Here is a 19,798-nt window from a genome sequence, read left to right on the forward strand (position 1 = left end):
ACTCAGAGAAGTACCGTGTGTGCCTCAGAGAACACAGGACACCCAGGAGAGTCTCACCCAGCCAAAGATAAATGCAGACTTTTCCTCTGGGATGCCAAGACTACAGACAATACTTGGGAGGATGAAACAAACTCTTAAGCACGACACTCTGGCCTGGCTGGCTACATCCGGACCTGCTTCCTGTGCCCTCCTCCCCGTCCTCCTCCTGGCAGGTCACAGCAGCATTCGTCACCCACACATTCCACAGAGAGCTCCCCAGGGCCCGTTCTGCCACGAGAGAAGCATTCTCCATGGGTGCTGTCCTCAGCCCGAGCCCTGAGCCACAACTGAGGCGGGGCTAGTGCAAATAAGGAACTGCATTTTTAATGTTACTTAAGTTATAATTTTAATATTCACATGTGGCCAGTGGTTACTGTCCAGATGCTCCAGCTGCTGGGTGTTGGACTCTCTCACACCTCCAGGTCTTTGCTCAAGTGGTAACCTCTGCTCTTTTGCTGTCTGACTAATCCTTACTTGCTCTTTAAGCCTCAGCTTAAATAGGTGCAGAAAAACCACACCCCTCTGTGAAGACACCTCTGAATATCCCAGGTTAGCACTCTATATTCTAACTGTATTCTGTAAGTATTTTCTACACTATCTTTTTGTTTTTGTTTTTTGAGACAGAGTCTTGCTCTGTTGCCCAGGCTACAGTGCTGTGGCATCAGCCTAGCTCACAGCAACCTCAAACCCCTGACCTCAAGTGATCCTTCAACCTCAGCCTCCAAGAGTGCTAGGATTACAGGCATGAGCTACCATGCCCAGCCCTATATTATCTTTCATCTTGTATTACTGTAATTATTTTTATTTAGAGACAGGGTCTCACTCTGTTACCCAGGCTAGAGTGCAGTGGCATGATTACAGCTCATGCACTGCAGCCTCAAACTCCTGAGCTCAAGCAATCCTCCCTCCTCCTTCAGCCTTCAGAGTAGCTGGGACTCTAGGTACATGCCACTGTGCCTGGCTAAAGTTTTTTATTTTCTATGGAGACAGGTCTTGCTATGTTGCCCAGGCTGGCCTTAAACTCCTTGTCTCAAGCAATCCTCCCACCTTGGCCTCCCAAAGCACTAAGATTACAGGTATGAGCCACTGTGCCCAGTCTCATCTTGTATTACTGTAATTATTGATTGGTCAATTTGCCTTGCTTGATGACAAAAATATTGTTCCTTCTCTGTATTCAAAAACTGCTAGGTACATGCCATTTCTAAAATAACCTTTATATGATTCCCTCTCTTAACACACATTTTCTTATTCAATAAGCTACCAGGAATGAGTAAACAAGTACTTCTCTATGATGTATGATGTTTAGATTAAGCATAACACATGGATGACCTGTGCTTTCATGTCAAATTTTATGAAATAACCGGTACAGCCCTCTGAACAAGCATACAGGATAGATGGCACACCATCAAGCAAGGGCATTCAAGAATGGAGGAACTTACTCTATGTGAGCTACTAAGTACTCTTCATCTCTTAGCTAACAGTTATTGCCACATACTCTGTCTTTAATTATTAAATCCTCTATTATGTTTGTTGGACATTTTTCCTCTGTGTTGCAAGACGAGCATTAATAGGTGATTTACAATGGGATTTTGAGAATTGCAAGAAAGGTCAAAGCAGCAGAGAGAACTACAGGACAACTCATTTGACATACCTTCACGGTTCAAACCTCTCAGACCATCAGGACATAGAAAAGCAATGAGAGGCTTTAAAAGAAGAGGATTAGGTAGGCCTGGCTTCCATGCAAGGCCACAACCCTGGGTGTTTGTTTTCCCCAGGGACTATGATTTATAGAGATGCACTGGGGCATGGTCCCCATGGCCTGATGGTCATCAGAGAAGCAAGACTAGTCCACCAACGCTCCTCCTGTCCTCATGCAACTGGGGTATCTAGCATCAAAAAGTGCTGGATGGCCTGCAGCAAGACCTTTCACCTCACCGCCTCTAACCCATCAGCCAAATCCATCAGTCAAATGGGGATTAAGGAATCTCCTTACAGGTGGTAGTAACCATTAAAGGAGACAATGGAAGTGAAAGTCCAAGACTACTGGCAAATGTTAGTCATCACCATTAGCACCAGCTTGTTAGACAGTAACAGCAGACCCTAAACAATGTTCTCCTAATCTAGATTCAACAGAACTGACAGGACATGTCTGGTGTTGGGTGAGGAACTAACAATGCTTGATCTTAAGTTGTATTAAGGCTAAGATGAAACCCATGTTATTCACATATTACATACCCTGATGAGGACCAAAAACTGTGTTGAGTCCCCTCTGTATGCAATAGCTGTATCCTGCCATGGGTGACACAGAGATGACACAGCCATGGTACCCACCTTCCAGCTCCTCACAACATAGCAGAGTGAATCACAGGTTTCCAAGTAGCCAATACAAGCAGACCATGGTACATAGCCCAAACTATACTCTGCTGGAGTAAGGGGAGATTATTTTTGGTGTCGGTACTTTAAATATTTTATAGAATAATTTTGTTATTCTGGTGGTAGGAAGACTTCTTTAAATGGATAAATTATTTTAAAATTCAATCAAAAAACACTTATCCAGTCCCTCATTCAGAAAACAATTCATTAAATGTGCATCCATAATGAGAATATTTTCCTTGAGTGATTACAATGAGGATACAAAGGATCATATTTACAATTTTATTTTCAAGTTTATCTCCTATGTGGTAGAAACTCAAAACCAATTAATTAATTTAATGCCATTATCTAAATACTTAAATTTAAGACATGTAAATTGCTCAAACAATACATTGCTGAGGTGGGATCCACAGCAGGGGTTGTAATTAACATGTGCTTATTTTAGAATGTGTCCTTTCTCTGTCTGTCTGTCTGTCTCTCTCTCTCTCTATATATATATATATACACATATATAAAATAAATATCTTTGTGACAGTCAAATCATGGGATCAAATAGAGAACAAAGTAAAAATGCAAGTGGCAGACTATTTACCATAGTTTGCAGAGAATAAATATTGTGGTTATGCAATCTCATTACACTGAGGTCAGAAAGTATGTAAAACTCAGAGAGATTGGTTATCTGCTTAGAGGAGTGCTAAAGCTTACTACTACTTTACCAACCTGCCTGGTTCAGACAGTTAAGACGTGTGCTACTGTGACCACGTGGAACACAAACTTGAGTTTGACATAAAAGGGCATCCAGAAGGAATTAAAAACTGGGTTACATGCTGGCACTTGTACAAGGAACACTGCTTCGGAGATCCAAAGGGGGAAAAGCTACCTCAAAGCACCCTTTCAGCATTGCTTTTCTTTATTTGTTTTGTTGGAAATGATGGCCTTTACTAGCAATGACTTAAGCTAAATGTTCCTCAAGTACAGTTACTGGGATTGCTTATAATGAAGAGCTATGATAAGGAAATGGACACCCCCAGGAAAGCCACTGGAAACATGCACTCACCTCTGCAGGCAGCATCTGCTTGGTGTTATATAAAGAGCGGCAGATTTTCAAAACTTCATTCCCCAGTCTTTCCTTGTTCTCCACTGTGCATTTGGTTAGCATCGCTGTAGCTAGTCTCACCCATGGATTATTGGTTATGCTGGTTCTAAGGGAGAAAAATGCAAGCCATTGGAAAGGATTAACGCTATCAAAATTGTGGTGAGAAATTTTAAAACAGGAAAGGAAATTCCACTTTATGAAGTAAAATGCTTATGGTAAAATACAATCAGGACCTAGATGATGTGTTCTTTCAACTCAATCTTGTAGAAAAGAGAGTGTCTGAAGGAGAAAAAGCAGCTTCCTGTGGTTCCGGCAAGCAGCCCAGTAGCACACAGGTGGTGAGTGGAGCTGAAAGGGCAGGGAGACCTGGGCTCCAATTATGACTTCTTGATTTTACTGGTTGGGTGACTCAGAGAAGTTACTTAATACTCTTGCCTAGTTGTAGGATTCTGGGGAAGCCACCCAACCTTTCTGGGCTTCAGTTCCTTCCTTGTGAAAAGGTACTTTAATGTTTTTGGATTTTTTTTCCTTGAAGAGTCGCTTTATTTAATGAATGATGTGTGTAACTGTGAAGTATCACCCAATGGTGGGCACACCTTACTATTTACTACATGAATGCTGGCTTTACATTGTTTTCTCCTATCTGAAACAAAAACAGGTAAAACCTTGCCTTTTCTTTCCCTTCTCTGATTGTCCCCCATGTTTCATAAAAACATCACAATTTACATTTTAATGGATAGATTAAAAGTAAATTTATTTCATGGCCCTAGGACTAGGATATGCATTTGACTGACATTTAAAAAAAAAATTCACTATTTACTAAGAGTCTATTGTCTCATTATCACAGCACTAGATTCTAGACACTGAACAACTAGGGACGGTCCTTCCCATGAAAGAATTTTATTCCTTGACCCTGAGAACAATTTCAAGTGCAAGTGTGAAAAGGGGACTCACCATACTAGCCTCTGGTGAAGGCTTTGTGTCTTAGCTCAAATTAATAATCTGTGAGGACAAAGAATACTGCTTATTTCAAGGCAAGAACAGCTCTAGGAAGAGTGTCTGGCTGGCTAAGGAGTCTTCCTACACTCAAGGGCTTACCCTCTGCTGACCTCTTTCAAAGTCTGAGTTTAGCTCTGCTGAACTTTCTCTACCGGGCTGTACCACTGTAGCAGAAACACTGGTCTGGCAGCACAGTGAACTATGGGCAATGTGGCTTTGATAACAGATTATCAAGGTATAGTTTCCACACACTGGAGAGAAACTATGAATCTTCTGTAAGTGCAAATCTATTATACTTTCCATGCATTTTCTTATAAAGGACTAAAACTAAAAACTCAAAGTTGGTATTACTAAATTAGCAGTCATGTGCATCAAGCAGATCTCTTATTTTTTAACCTTGTCCTGTTGACAAGCAGCATGCAGTCATTGTTACGCTATCACACTGTGTATTCTTCCTCCCTGCCTTCCCTCCCTTTTCTCTCTTTTTCTCCTTCTCTTCTTTCTCTCCTTTGGTGATTTCGGAAGTGCTGAAGTCATACCTTGGACTGTCTGAAAGAAAGAGTAGTCAAAAGTATTTCTGAGAACTTGTTTTTAAAGTATCCCATCATGCATTCCCCAGAAAAGGACTTATCCTCTGGTTTTCTCGTAGGCAGAGGAGACATGAATGGTAAGAGGGGTGAGCTGACTGGGAAATGCTTTCATCTGATTCTAATGATTTAATAAAGTAGTTTTATAAAATACAGGCTAGCAATTTATAAATTTCATTCCATATGTGACTGCAAATTGTAAGAATATAATTTTTAAAATTAAGATTTTGGGGTCTACAAATGCATTAAATGTTTCAGATGCAACAAATGTTTTAAGGGAAGCTTATTTGGGATTTTGCAGATAAATTAATGACCTTAAATGGTCAGTGTTCTAAATGTAAAAGAACCTGTAAAATCAAAGTACTCTATTAGAGATGTCATACTTTGAATTTGGAAATGAGGGTATGAAGAAATCTATCATTCAACTCTAATCATTTCCTAAAAAAGTACCGCATCACTGACAATGTAACTAGTGGGCCCCACACCTGTTTCACTGTAGCCTCTGAGTATAGAGAGTTGGACTCTGTAGGTTGAATAAGGGACTCAGGACTCTACTTTTAACAAGCACCCCAGGTCTGGAGGCAGCTACGGGAACCAAATGCAAGTGCACTGTCACAAGCGAAACTGAAGGTTTTATGATGTGAGATCCTGGAGAATTTCAAATAGCAAAGGTAAGAACCTGTTCTTAAAAACTACAAGTCGGCGTGCCCTCTCAGCCATGAAGGGTAGAGATTTAAGAAACTTTTTTTCTTTCTGAACACTTAGTTAAAAACAAAACAACAGTCTCCTGCATTAGCTTGAGAAATTCCTAACAGTCTCATCCTAGCATTAGGGTAAAGTCTTTTCCAGATGTTCTTTATAGTTCTAAACTATTCACAGAAAAAAAGGGATTTATTTGCAGAAAAGTATCCTTCTTTAACATCTGTCAGATGGAGATGCCCATTAGCCTAGGGCAGAGTCTTCAGGCTGACTCTGGGAAGAACAAGGCAAGTCCAGGAGCAAACAGGCGTTTGGAGCAAGAGCGCTGGTGCTCATATTGCCCGCCAATGAAAAGCTGCAGTTCATGAGAGCCAGCACATGTGCTCAGAGGAAATCTGGCCACTTCTTCCGAAGGAAAGGGGTAAGTTATAGCATAAGGATTAAATAAGGATTATGATAGCATAAGGATTAAATAAGTAGTACCCCATGCAGCTATGAGCGGCAGCTGTAAGTTCAGCATGACATAGAGGAAAAACACTGCAAAGGTAGCCAGTAGCTGGTTAGAATTCTGTCTCCTTCATTTATAAGCTGTGTGATGCCTGAAGTTATCTAACTTCTGAGCCTCAATTTCTTCATCTATAAAATTAGATAACATCACCTTCCCTTGTAGGTGTGTTGTGTGAATGACTGGTAATATATGTAAATCATAACATAACATTGTATATTCTCAATAAGTGGGAATTATTCATTTATTTCATATGGATTCTCAAGTTAGTGTTATAAGCTGTGTTAAGATAGTCAAGAAATTTCCTAGTGAAAATACTGAAACAAAATTGTTTTGTTGACATCGTAAGTCAGATGTTATTATCAAGTACTGTCTGATACTTCTGAATAAAATATTTGGGTGTGGGGCAAGAAGAAATGGAAAGACAATGCGATATTTCAAAAACAATTTTAACTTCCTCTAAAGGCAAATATTCATTTTATATACACATGTATGCACATACAATTATTCTTTTATTGGCTCTTTTGAAGGTGCTACATTTTTAGAACTAAATTCCAGACACAGAAACGCTAGTTAGGCTGATTTTATTTTCATACTTACACATGTTCACTTTTTATAGGTGGCCAAGCTTGCAAGAGTAAAATCAAGTGCTGAAATTCAAGCTCATGGTGACTAGATTCTAAGAGTTCCATGAACAGGCAGTAGCGGTTCTCTTCATTCTCAATGTCAGCTATATCTACCTGGAAGTAGAAATACAGGTTTGAAACTGGTTGCAGAAGCTACTGAATTGATTTGTAGAAGAATTCAAATTTGATTATTCTGACTAAATATTCTTTTGAAAATTTTTTACAGTGTGTTGAGGGAAGATTCAACAGCATTAAAAAAAAAAAAAAACTTCAAAAACTCTGTGCCTTACTCAATTTCAAGCAATTATATTAAAAGTTGTTTAAAAATATGAAATCACAGGAAGGTAACTTTATGTACCAAAATAAATTCAAACAAGTAGACTTCCATAGAACTGGCTTGTTGGAATTTAACATATGTTAAGATACTAAATTATTTTATTTGAAATTATAATATTTCAACAGACTCAACATTAGGTGACTTTTTAAAGTTCAAATTATCCAAAATGAACTTCTAATTTTCATTTGAAAACTGCTAAGCCTACATGTTGTTTAGAAAATTTCTCTAATTTAAAATTAAAGATTTTACTAAAGTACATTTGTCATATGATTTTTTTTTACTATAAATAAAAATAAAATATCCTTTATTCACATTTCTACATCTAATGCAAAAGAAGTCTCTGCCAAATACAGAACACTCATTTTTCCGCCCACTGAATAGCTAAATAATTTTTCTTTTACACCGAGGCAGTCTTAAAACAAATAATATTGCTCCAATGCCTCTGTGGGTGTAAATGTTTACTATTTTAAGTTAAAAAGCAGTTTGAGAAACACATAAAAGTAAGCCCAAATCTGGTTCTCCCGTTTTCTAGTTTCTTTTAACACAGATTCTCTACATTAGGGTACACAGACAGTCAGATGATGACACCTTGAAAGGATAATGACAATGAATAGTTTGTCTGTATATATGCTAAATTGTCTGCACTAATGCATGTTTCTAAAGCGTTTAATTGCATGGTCATTCTGGCTCTGATCCCAAGAAGCCATCTGAAAAAGTCACACCATGAATTCTGCATTTTATAGAAGTTGATATATACTTTGAAATTGTTGGTAATTGCTATGGGAAGCCTTGCTCAGTGACCTGACAGATCTTTTCAAACCTGCCTTAAAGCCCTATGTCACTCCTTCGTGGAATAATAAAAAGCTTTCTTAGTTTTGAAATAATTTCATAGTCCAGTAAGTCAGCTGACCCTTACCTCAGGTTTGTGTGGAGGACAGGACAGGCACCAGTGACCTCACTTTACAGGAGAGCAAACAGGCTCAACTGCCCTGGTAACATGGCCGGCATGTGACAGAGCCAAAATATAATAAGATGAGCATGTTCTGAAACTAGAGGACTCAATATGCTAGATACATTTTTAATCATTTAAGTTAGTCCTCAAACTGGGAATCTGGCAATATTGTCTTGCCTATTTATAAATAATTGTTTTTTTTTTTCAAATCTCAAACTCGAGATATCCATTTGTTGTTATCCGATCTTACCACCTCCAATTTGTCTCCAGCCTCAGGGCATTTGAGGTTCCCTACAAGCACACAGTCCTGCACTCTCACCTCAGGAACTGTTTCCTCTTCCAGGAACATTCTTCCTCCAGATACCTGAGTGCTTGTTTTTTCCTTTCCTTCAAGTTTCTCAAATGTTACCCTATCAGCGAAGGCCTTGCTTAACTGCCCTCACTAAAGGCACGTTCCTCCATGCTGATCTTTTTCACTTGGTTTCATTTTCCCTCTTAGCACTTATAACTATGTGACAGAGTGTATATTTATTTGTTGCTTTTCTTATTCCATAAGAATGTAAGCCTCTTGAAAACTGAGACTGTTTTTTGTTCACTGGTTTATCCCTACAACTCAAAATAATGCCTGCCATAGAGATGTACAATGCGTGAATGAATGAACAAATGAATGGACACACATATGAATGAATGAAGACAGCTTGTCATTTATAACTTAGCATAAATGATATTAAATATTCATGGATTTGCCACAAATTTTTGGCTGATTTTGTTATTGGAGACAAATGTAAGATTTAGAAAGAAAATGTTGTCAAGAGGGAAATTGCTAAAAAAAAGACCAAAGATTACCAGTAAGTTTACCAACATTACATCTGCACAAATGAGGCCTTGTGATTTCAGTCAAGTCTCTCTCTTTAGGCCTCATTTTCCTTATCTGAAAAATGGGCTTCAAAAACACCTGAAGTCTCAGAAGTTCTGCCTTCAGGTTTGCAGCTGGGGAAAGGGTAGATAAATAGCTGTACTTTTCTTCCTGCATTATAATCTTAATTTCTACATAAGAGTTTATTTGTAGAAAAGGTTTGTGCTTTAAAAATATTTAAAACCCATTGAATATTGTTTGTGATGTTTCTGGCAGTGTTAATATTCTAGTTTCTATAATTAAATGTAGTATAATTAATAACGAGCAGTTTTCCCCTTTACATGAAATGCAGACTCTATACGAGTTATTTTCTATATGTGATGCATCCCAGGAAGAGGAAAAGATTAACAACAACAAATCATGTTTTTAATACCATCTAGATTTAATTTCTTTCTTTTCAGAAACTGTAATAGCTTGTAAGTTTTGAAGACATGAACTATATCATAAAGGAAAGAAAGAAAAAAATTATAAATTAAACCTTCATTTGTTTATATTTATATTAGAATGCAAATAATAGTTTCCATGTATAAAATGTGTTTTCTAATAAATTTATTTGTATAACACCTTTCTTACGCGGACTTTTTAAGACTATGTCTTTATCAGGAAATATTTTCTTCTGAATGTTCATTAAACATTTCAATTTTTAGTAACTTACTTTTCAGAGCCTTGATCCCCCCACTACATTTAAAATGCAAATGTGAAAGATATGGTAATTTATATAACTGTGTATTTTGTGTATGCACAGTTGCACAGTCCCTCATATCAAAAAAGATTTCAGTGTAAGTTATTCAGGTCTTAACAAAGCAGTTTTAAATTTGCTACCACTGTAGCTGCAAGCTTTACCGTGTATGAGAGAAGAAAATGGGCCTAAAATGGACTTGAGCATATTAATTTTTTAAAAAACGACAAGGAATACACATTATTGCACAATCATTTTCTTTGAAATACAAGTGCTTAAGATTTGTGTCCACATATTAAAAGATCTTTAAAAAGGAATGTTAAAATTATCTTCTTCATTTTGTCATTTAAGGGTTTCTGCAGTAAATTCTGATAATAAAAATTCAAAACAAATTTATGTGTAAAGAAAAATAAAAGATAAGACAAATATATGTAAAGGGCTCCCAGTCTGGACAAGATGGCTTACCCCTTTTTGCTTGCTCCTCTCTATTAAGCACAACTATAAACCACGGAAATAATACAAAAGGCAATGAAAGGAAAACTCTGAAGGGTGGTAAAAAGAAAGTTAACAAGTTTGGAACTCCAGGTCTGAAGGGACAACATGGTAGCAGAATGTCTTGTGTCTCTCACCCAAAAAAGAAGTCCACCCAGGCATAATATTTCCCAACTCCTGACCCAGAAACAGAAGAGGGCTCAAGCTCAGGTAGGCTCATTTTCCATCAGAATCCCAGAGGAAAAGAAGAAAGGGGGATGCTGAAAAATATTTTAGGAAATAATATCTAGAAACTTCCCAACAGTGATGGGAGACACAAATCTACAGATCCAAGAAGCTAAGTTAACCTCAAACAGGATAAACCCAAAGAAATCCATGCTCATCATAATTAAACTTGAAAACTAGAGACAGGAAAAAATTCTGAAAGCAGACTGTGAGAATGACATATCACCTACAGGGAAACACCTGAATAATAATTTGAATATTTGAATAATAATAGGTTTCTTATCTGAAACCTTGGAAGCCAGAAGGAAGTGGCACATTTTGTTTCAAGTGATGAAAGAAAAGAATTATTAACTACAAATTCTACATCTGATAAAATTATCTTTCAGGAAGAAAGGGTAAATAAAAAATAAAAACATCCCAACACAAGGAAAGTTAAAACAATCTGTCACTAACAGCCCTTATCTTAAAGACTGGCTAAAGGAAGTTCTTCAAACAGATAGGAAAGGATAAAAGAAGGAACTAAGAAGCATCAGAAAGATAATCAATTTAACTTGTGAGAATTCAGGGAGACAAATCCTGATATAATAGATATACAGATACTCCTCTACTTATGATCAAGTTATGTCCCTATAAACATATGTCAGATATACCATAAGTTGAAAATATATTTAATATACCAATAAACCCATCATAAAGTCAAAAAATCATAATCCTGAATGGCTCCTATGGGGAGCTCCCTACCTCATACCACACACCACTGAAAGGGAAATTCTAGCCCTCAGTTGTTATACTCAGCTTCAGTTCTAAACATCTTGCCCCCATCTACTCCTTGTAATGGTGCTTCCTCCTATTACTATGTTCCTAACCTCTGACTTGCCCATTTGTCTACTTTGAGCTGTTGTGATATTCAGGACTTAAAAATGTGTTTTTCAGGTGACCATAAATCTCTGACTGCAACAATTTGAGTTATCCCTCTTTCAAACATCCCTCTCAATTCAACTCAGTGTCTGGAATAAAGAAGTCAAATGTTTTCCATATTTCCTTCTAGTTTTGCTTGAGTTTGCAAATTGCTTTACTGGATACATATAGATATGACTTAAAGGGAAGAGCATTTTACATGAGAAGTAGATTATGAACATCAGTTTGGACAAATCCATCACCTTTGTATACTGTGAGCTGTATAAAAATGAACCTATAAAAACTAGACATTTTTGTTCTCTTCATTTAGATGGTCACGTAAAATCACAAGAAGGAAGTGTTAGTTACTCTACAAGCATAGTCATTTGTATATTTAAGAAAAGACCTTGGCCAGGCGTGGTGGCTCACACCTGTAATCCTAGCACTCTGGGAGGCCGAGGCAGGCGGATTGCTCGAGGTCAGGAGTTTGAAACCAGCCTGAGCAAGAGCGAGACCCCATCTCTACCATAGAAAGAAATTAATAGAAAGAAATTAATTGGCCAACTAATCTATATAGAAAAAATTAGCCAGGCATGGTGGCGCATGCCTGTAGTCCCAGCTACTGGGGAGGCTGAGGCAGCAGGATTGCTTGAGCCCCGGAGTTTGAGGTTGCTGTGAGCTAGGCTGATGCCATGGCACTCACTCTAGCCTGGGCAACAAAGTGAGACTCTGTCTCAAAAAAAAAAAAAAAAAAAAAAAGGAAAGAAAGACCTTAATTCTATAGTAAATATTTGGCAAAAGAATGCTCATTTATATTTTTAGTTCCACACAAATGTTTAAAGTATGAGTATATCATATTTTATGATTTCTACTTTAATACACTTGAGTAATTGACCCATGTGGTAGTTAAGAAGGTTTTAATTGTAACACATTCAATTTGACAAAGGTCTTAAGAAACATAGCTTACAGTGCTGTAAAAAGAGACAAGTTAACTTGAGCTCAGGAGATCAGGAAAGTGGACAGGGTGGCATACAAGAAAGGGTTTGAAGGAAGAGTCGGATTTGGATATGCAGAGGTGAGGGGAAAAAAAGATTGGGGAAAGATGAGGAGAGTCAATGGAGGGGTTCTTAGTCATACTTGTGGTAAGTACATGTGAAACGTGGTGGATATGGTAAAGGAAATATGCTAGGACCAGAACACAAAGACAACGAAACACTTAGGAACACCATGTCTGTTCAAAACATTGTGAATATTGACTTCAGTCCCTCTGAATTAACAGACAAGGGAGAAAACTTACAAGAATGAAAAGAGATCTCATGAAATGCCCCCTGGAAAGCTAAGAGAAGGGGTAGAAAACTAACACTTTTTCATGCCTACTATGTGCCAGTCACTATATTAGATGTTGAACTTCTTATACCTATTTAGCCCAGAAATAAAATGAGGGACCTTTTATCCAAAGATTATTTTTAATAGAAGAAACAACTTTGATATAGAAGAGATTTTAACAGGAAGAAGTAAGAATTTAAGGGAAATGGGCATAATCAGATCCAATCCATCTAAAGGACTCTAAGATTTCTCCTAGATATTTGAAAGGAGAAAATGTGAAATGAAATAGGATATTATGCAAAAAATTTTTAAAAATTTTCATAAGTGGTCAGGGTAGAAATAAAGAAAATGTTCATCATATAAGACAACATATTCGATTGGTAAAGTTAACACAAAGAAATGCCCAGATACAAGACCTCCATTAAGGTAATCGACTAACATGAAAGACCTTTGCATTTTTCTTTTATGGATATTAGAAAGTCTCTTTTTGCAGGAAATGTGAAATGGAATTCGGGGGATAGTAGACATGGTGATTCTAAAGATCCCCCCAAAGCTCTGATATTTACTGAAGTAGGGGTGATAAGTTTGAATTTCTACTCAAGTACTCACTAGCTGGGTGACTGTACACATATCTGAGCCACCCAACAATCATATGGCAGGGTGCGGAAAGAACTCTTGCAAGGTTATTAGAAAAATTACATGGGGTAAATCATGAAGAGCATCAAGCATTATGCTAGATATTCAACAAATGTTCTTTTTCTGCACTTTAGATTGGTAGCTTCCAGGGATCTGCTTGACTTCTTTCCTCCACACTGAAACCTTTTTTGAAATTTTTGGTTATCTGTGCTATATCAAGAATATTAGTTCTGTTAATAGTAAGAGTTATGGCTTATCTCCCTCCTGCTTAAAAGAAAAGTAAGAGATTTCAGACTTCTAAGAAAGAGAGTTAGTACACAACTTTTCTCCCAGGCCAACCTCACTCTTGAATATAAAGTTAATTCCCAGGTATTACATGCTTATGAGAAGGGATGGGAAGAGATCCTTTCCTCTGTGCCTTATAATCAGTCCTTTGGGTCAAGAGCCCAGAGTTAATTCTGAAGGAGAATGAGAGCCATTTTCAAGAACTGTGAAGATTTTATCCCATTGACAAGTTAACAAGGTAGCCTGACATAGTTTAATGGATTCTGGCAGAAGACAAGACAGACTCCCAGGTCAGACAGCAACAGAAATAGCCAGAGTATCAGTATTTTCTTGTGTCGGTTCCCCAAGTCCCGAGTCCCATGGGGTGGTACAGAGGCCTAGTGACATGGACACACAAAGTGGGTTATGCTGCTGAAGAACCTTAAGCTTAGGGAATGTGGGTTTGTTATTTGGGACAGTAAGCATACCTGCCCTTTGCTGTTAGGGAGATACTGTCTTTATCTTCCAGGGCTTTCTGCTATACAAAAAAAAATAGTCTAGAACAAAGATAGTGCCTCTGCTTATAAGACTTGTTGATTTGTGAGAGACTGATGGAGAACTGTTTCCCAGTAGCTTTTAGATATATTTATTTATATAATTCATCCCACTAAGGAAGAGTGTAAGACTAGCCTATCTTAATAGTATTAAATAAAGGTTCCTACACATGGATTTCTGGATGATGAAAGAGTTAGTACATTTTCCTTTGAATAGCAATATTTACTCTAAAATGTATTTAAGAAAAAGATCACAAACTAAGTGTTAAAATGTAAGTAATTAAACTCATATTTGTTAATAAGCTCTATCCCAAGGACTTACATGAGTTATTTTCATATATATTATTAGATGTATTCTTTTATCATTTAGTTAGCCCTTTTAACATATTCTCTTTATTAATTATAGTCATTTTCAGTATTTTCTTTGGGTTTTCTAGAAATTATAATGATATAACCTATAATTAAATAAAGGCAATTTTGACTTTTCAAAAAGTTACAGACCCTATTTCTTTTCTTAACTACACTGACTAGGACTGGAAGAACAATGACAAAAAATAATGATACTGGGCACTCGTTTTGTTTCTAATTTTAACAAAAATGCCTTCAAGTTTTCAGCGCTAAAAATTCAGCTATATTTAAATCCTAGTGGTCATCAGAGAATATGAAGCACAATAAAAAATGATCAATATACATTTCTTACATAAATAGTGCAATAAAAATAATGATGTTATTCACCTACTTTTTAGAAGTTAGCTTTGGCCCAATATATTTGCATACTATATTTAGTAATGTTGTTAATTAAGAGTTAGAAAAATTATATAACCTTAAGTTGAAAAAAATCACTATGTCATAAATCTAATAAATTACATGAAAAATAATTAGGAAAGGAAGTATTGCCCTGAGATCACAAAAGTTAAAACAAATGGGTCTCAGAGGCTCATAGGAGCTCTGAGAGCCTGCAACTAGTATGAATATCATGAGAATCTAAATTCCCTAAAATACCTGAAAATAAGGCACCTGGCTAAACATGCATGCAAAGCTAGGAAAGAATCAAATTCTCTCTTGTCTATGAAATAGTATAGTCCATATAAAATATATATCCTAAGTATGTAAATATTTTCATAAAATATGCCAAGTACAAAGAGTTAACACGAGTCTCTAAACAGTTACAATATTAAATGACTATGAAACATATTTTAACATGGAGGAAAAATTAACTTTAGATGCTTTATCAAATGCTTCAACATATCTCACAAAAAGGATTATAAAATAAATGATAAAAGGTCAATTTGATTAAATATGCAGCTTCACCACAGAAAAATATTTATTTTGGAGACATTACCAACCTTTTTTGAGGCTTAGTTTTCCCTTCCATAAGACAGAGAGAACACATACTTATATGATAGTCGTAAATATTAAATAAGGTAATGGGAATGAAACAAAGAAATCAGCACATAGTAGGCACATGATAAATGATAGGTATTATTTATATTATCCTCCACATTATGAGCTAAATGTAAAAAAGCAGAAAGCAGAATCTGTGCTAGGATCCCTTCTAATAATTATGTCTACAGACTGGACAGGACAGGCAAAAATATAATACAAAAACAATGGCTGTTTTAGGGAAATGAAATTGTGGGTTAACTTCATCTCTTTTTTAAAATCACATTTATTGGCCGGGCGCTGTGGCTCACGCCTGTAATCCTAGCTCTTGGGAGGCCAAGGCGGGCGGATTGCTCAAGGTCAGGAGTTCAAAACCAGCCTGAGCAAGAGCGAGACCCCGTCTCTACTATAAATAGAAAGAAATTAATTGGCCAACTGATATATATATAAAAAATTAGCCGGGCATGGTGGTGCATGCCTGTAGTCCCAGCTACTCAGGAGGCTGAGGCAGGAGGATCGCTTGAGCCCAGGAGTTTGAGGTTGCTGTGAGCTAGGCTGACGCCATGGCACTCACTCTAGCCTGGGCAACAAAGCGAGACTCTGTCTCAAAAAAAAAAAAAAAAAAAAAAAAATCACATTTATTTATGTAATAAATATGGTACTTGAAATGACTTCTACAGATTATGAAAATAAACTTGATCAAAATTGCTATTCTTTATTACTACATTTTATTTTACTTTGTCCTTTTCCCCAATGAAGAATAAAGTAGCATATACTTCGTTTAAAATCTCTGTCTCTTGCCCAATGAGTATCAAACAAAATCCCAGAGGTGAAAATGTCCAGCATTTCATAGGCACCTCCATAGCTAGTGAGTATTCCACACCGACACAACTAACTAAATATCCTAGGATCTTAAAGGGCAAAATTAAAATGTGAGCTCAAACATAAGAATATCTTTTTCGCTTTTGTCTCTCAAAGCGCTGTTTCTCTCCTCATTGAATTAGGTGACTTTAGCCCTTGTTGTAAGTCAATTTGTCAAATAGCTGCAGCTTCCTTATCAGACACAGAGCTGGTGTCCTTGAAAAAATGTACTAAGTCACCTATTCTTAGTTGAAGACAGTTTTAACCTTAAATTTCTCTGTGGCTGCTAAAAGTGAACACAAATATCTTAAATTAAGGTACCTCTTCTGAAATATGAATCTGTGTGCATTGACAGTAGCTTCTTTTGTCTTCAGATATTTACAAATATGAAATAGGTATTAATGTGTATAAAATCACTTTATAAATGGAAAATAATTACAAACAGAGGATCATTACTGGCAGTCGTGATATTAATCATCATGTTCTTATCTTCCACAAGAGTTGGTGAGCTGTTAGCTTGCTTCTAAGAGACTCATATGAAGATACTTGATTTAAAGTTGCAAAGTAACTGCAATTCCTTTCATGAACACAATAGAGTCATACTGAAATGCCTTTGTATGCAGGGCTTCAAAATAGAAAATAAACAAACAAACCAGCTTCAACAGATATACAGAAATATAAAAAGGTAAGAGTTGATCTTTACCAATATTGGACTGTTAAAGCCACTCCTTTTATAAGGTTTCAGGTGGCCAATGCCACCTGTTGTGTCCACTGGATCTAATCAATATGTCTTGGGAAGGGAATTTTGAGATGACCAAAACTAGTCCTCAGTTGGTGAATAGCAACATTCTCTGCTGACCAAAGGAGTTTTTAGACCAGTGGCTAGCATATAGTAAGTACTCAATAAATAGCATTATCACTATTAGTTGTTACTACTAATTATAGTATTATTAATATTGGACAAGAAAATATAAATATAACATTAATTATAATTGTTTCCATTCCTGGGTATTTATAGATTTTATTAAATAGAAGATATAAAATTATGGAAATATCACTACAGTTTAAATATCAAAAAGTAAGGTGCTATTTTCTGGCAGATTTTCCCATTTCTATAGAACTAAAAAACAGATAATAGATATTGAGAGAATTTCATAAATACTTAACCTTGCACAGCTTATAATAAAGCAAAATGTGTTTTGGAGACGGTCTGAAGGTTCAAACAACCATCACGAACCCATGCTCAGGTAAGAATTATCTACCACGTAGGAAGGGTGTTCCAATAAAGAATAAAGTAATGAGATAATGAGCTCTTTCCTGTTTTTTGGTTAAGGTCTGGTGATGAGCTAAAACTTTTAGCCTCTGCTTCTCTCCTAAGGTATAGTAGGACAGTGAGTACCTGCTTATAAATTGCTTGAGAATAAATGGTTCTCAATTGCCATAAGATGTCTCTCCTAGGGTATTGCAGACACATCTTTGGGATGGGGGGACAGCCAATGAAAGAACAGAAATGTAGGTTCCCAATCTACAGAAATGTAGGTTCCCAAGGGGTTTCCATACATCCGTGGGTACATAAACATACAGAAGGGGCCAAAAAGTACAATTCTGAGCCATTCTTTACAGCATCCTACTGTAGCATATTTTTTTATGCTTCTAAACACAGAAATTATATGATAAAACATGCCAAAATCACCCCTCATAAGTGCTGTTGTCACTTTCACATACCATATATATTTTCACATGGCTAAATATAATTTTTTATGAAACACTTATAGATGAAACATACGATAGGGAGAATACTTTGTGTTAAAATAAGAAAAGCAAAGATTTTGCCTTATAAATTTTTTCCCAGGATAAATAATCAATCATGCCACATAAGTCCCCATAGATATATGCGTGTTTATTTTAAAGAGCTGCTGCTATTGAAGCTGGCTTTTTAAGGCCAGACTTTGTTTTTAAGTCAAACTTGATAAAGTATTAATTGAAATACAGCTGGAAATTTTTTCACTATAGTGTATCATTCAGATTCAGATTTGAATTTTGGCCCTATCACTTAATAGCTGTGTGATCATGTAAAAATGCCTCTCTTAGCCTCAGTGCTTTCATATATAAAAAATAAGGTAATTATACCTAACCTAGTAGTTTACTTGGAGAATAAAATAGTATAACATAACAGAATATATAACGTAATGGGTAACATAACATATAATACAGACATACACACCTTTATAGGTGGGTGTCTAACATGGAGTTAACACTGAGCCACTATGGTAACTACTAGTATTGATGGTTCATTATTATATATCATATTCTGCCACATTGTAGTACTGCAATATTGTACAAATTTCTTAACCCCTCTGAGTCTGTCTCCTCATGTGATGATGGAAGTGACAAGATCACCTATGTCAGAGGGATATGATATAGGAATATCATGATGTTTAAATGAAATGTTATGCATACAAAACCTATGTTCAGGCCATGGAAGGCCCTCAAAAACATTAACAGTACATGTAGCATCTTCTTAGCTTAAGGGAAAACAGATTTTTGTTGCAGCTTTCAGTTTTTATTTTGACTTTGATTTTTTATTCCAGTTAGAAGTTATCCAGAGAAACTTCCAGATAGCAGAAGGAAATGGCAAACAATGAATTATGTTTCTATCTATATATTCTCCAAAAACAAAATAGAACAAGGACACATAAAGTTACACAAGACCTATATAATCAGCACAATTATAAGTTGAGAAAGTCCAAATTTCAAAATACCATAAAAAAGAAAAAAAACCACCAAATCCAAGAGAATAATCTTTTATATTCCATGTTAATGTTTCATATATTCAAAAAAGGATAAACAATTAAAATAAACAAGAATGAGGCAAACCATACAAATAGAAAAAAAATGAACCTAATTGTACTATAAGTGAATAAGATAATTACACTGAAGGTAGTGTGTGTGTATGAGAGAGAAAGAAGGAGGAGAGGAGAAGAGAAGTAAAGACTTAAGTAACCTTGAAAAAATACATTTAATCTTTATGACAATTGTATATTGTTTCCATTTTACAAATAAGAAAACTGAAGGTGTGAGAGATTTACTAACTTTTCCAAGCTCACAGAGCTAGTGAGTGGTGAAATTGGGATTTGAACCCAGGTCTATGTGGCTGAAGAGCCCAAACACTTCACTACCAATTGCCTTGACTATTTTTCTCTCCCTAGAGTATAGTGTAGTGTGTGGCACATAATGTATTCTTGATGGGTATTTCACATACTGCTTTGTTCAAACAACAGTTATCAGGCACAGCATTTTTTCATATTTTAATTAAGCAGCAGTTAACATACACCCTATGATGTACTGAGAC

At 36.3% G+C, this 19,798-nt stretch overlaps 1 protein-coding gene across 2 annotated transcripts in view; it reads right to left on the minus strand.

The window, feature by feature from the left end:
• Positions 1-19,798, minus strand: part of NBAS (NBAS subunit of NRZ tethering complex) — a 328,315-nt gene that overhangs the window by 13,862 nt on the left and 294,655 nt on the right. For both annotated transcript variants that reach the window (XM_076000562.1, XM_076000561.1), the window contains exons 49-50: positions 6,899-7,038; positions 3,470-3,614 (exon numbers count right to left, since the gene is read on the minus strand). In XM_076000562.1, coding sequence (XP_075856677.1) covers positions 3,470-3,614; positions 6,899-7,038 — 285 coding nt within the window. The remainder of the gene's footprint in view (positions 1-3,469; positions 3,615-6,898; positions 7,039-19,798) is intronic.

Source organism: Microcebus murinus, chromosome 3, assembly GCF_040939455.1.
Source record: "Microcebus murinus isolate Inina chromosome 3, M.murinus_Inina_mat1.0, whole genome shotgun sequence".
Lineage (NCBI taxonomy): Eukaryota > Metazoa > Chordata > Mammalia > Primates > Cheirogaleidae > Microcebus > Microcebus murinus.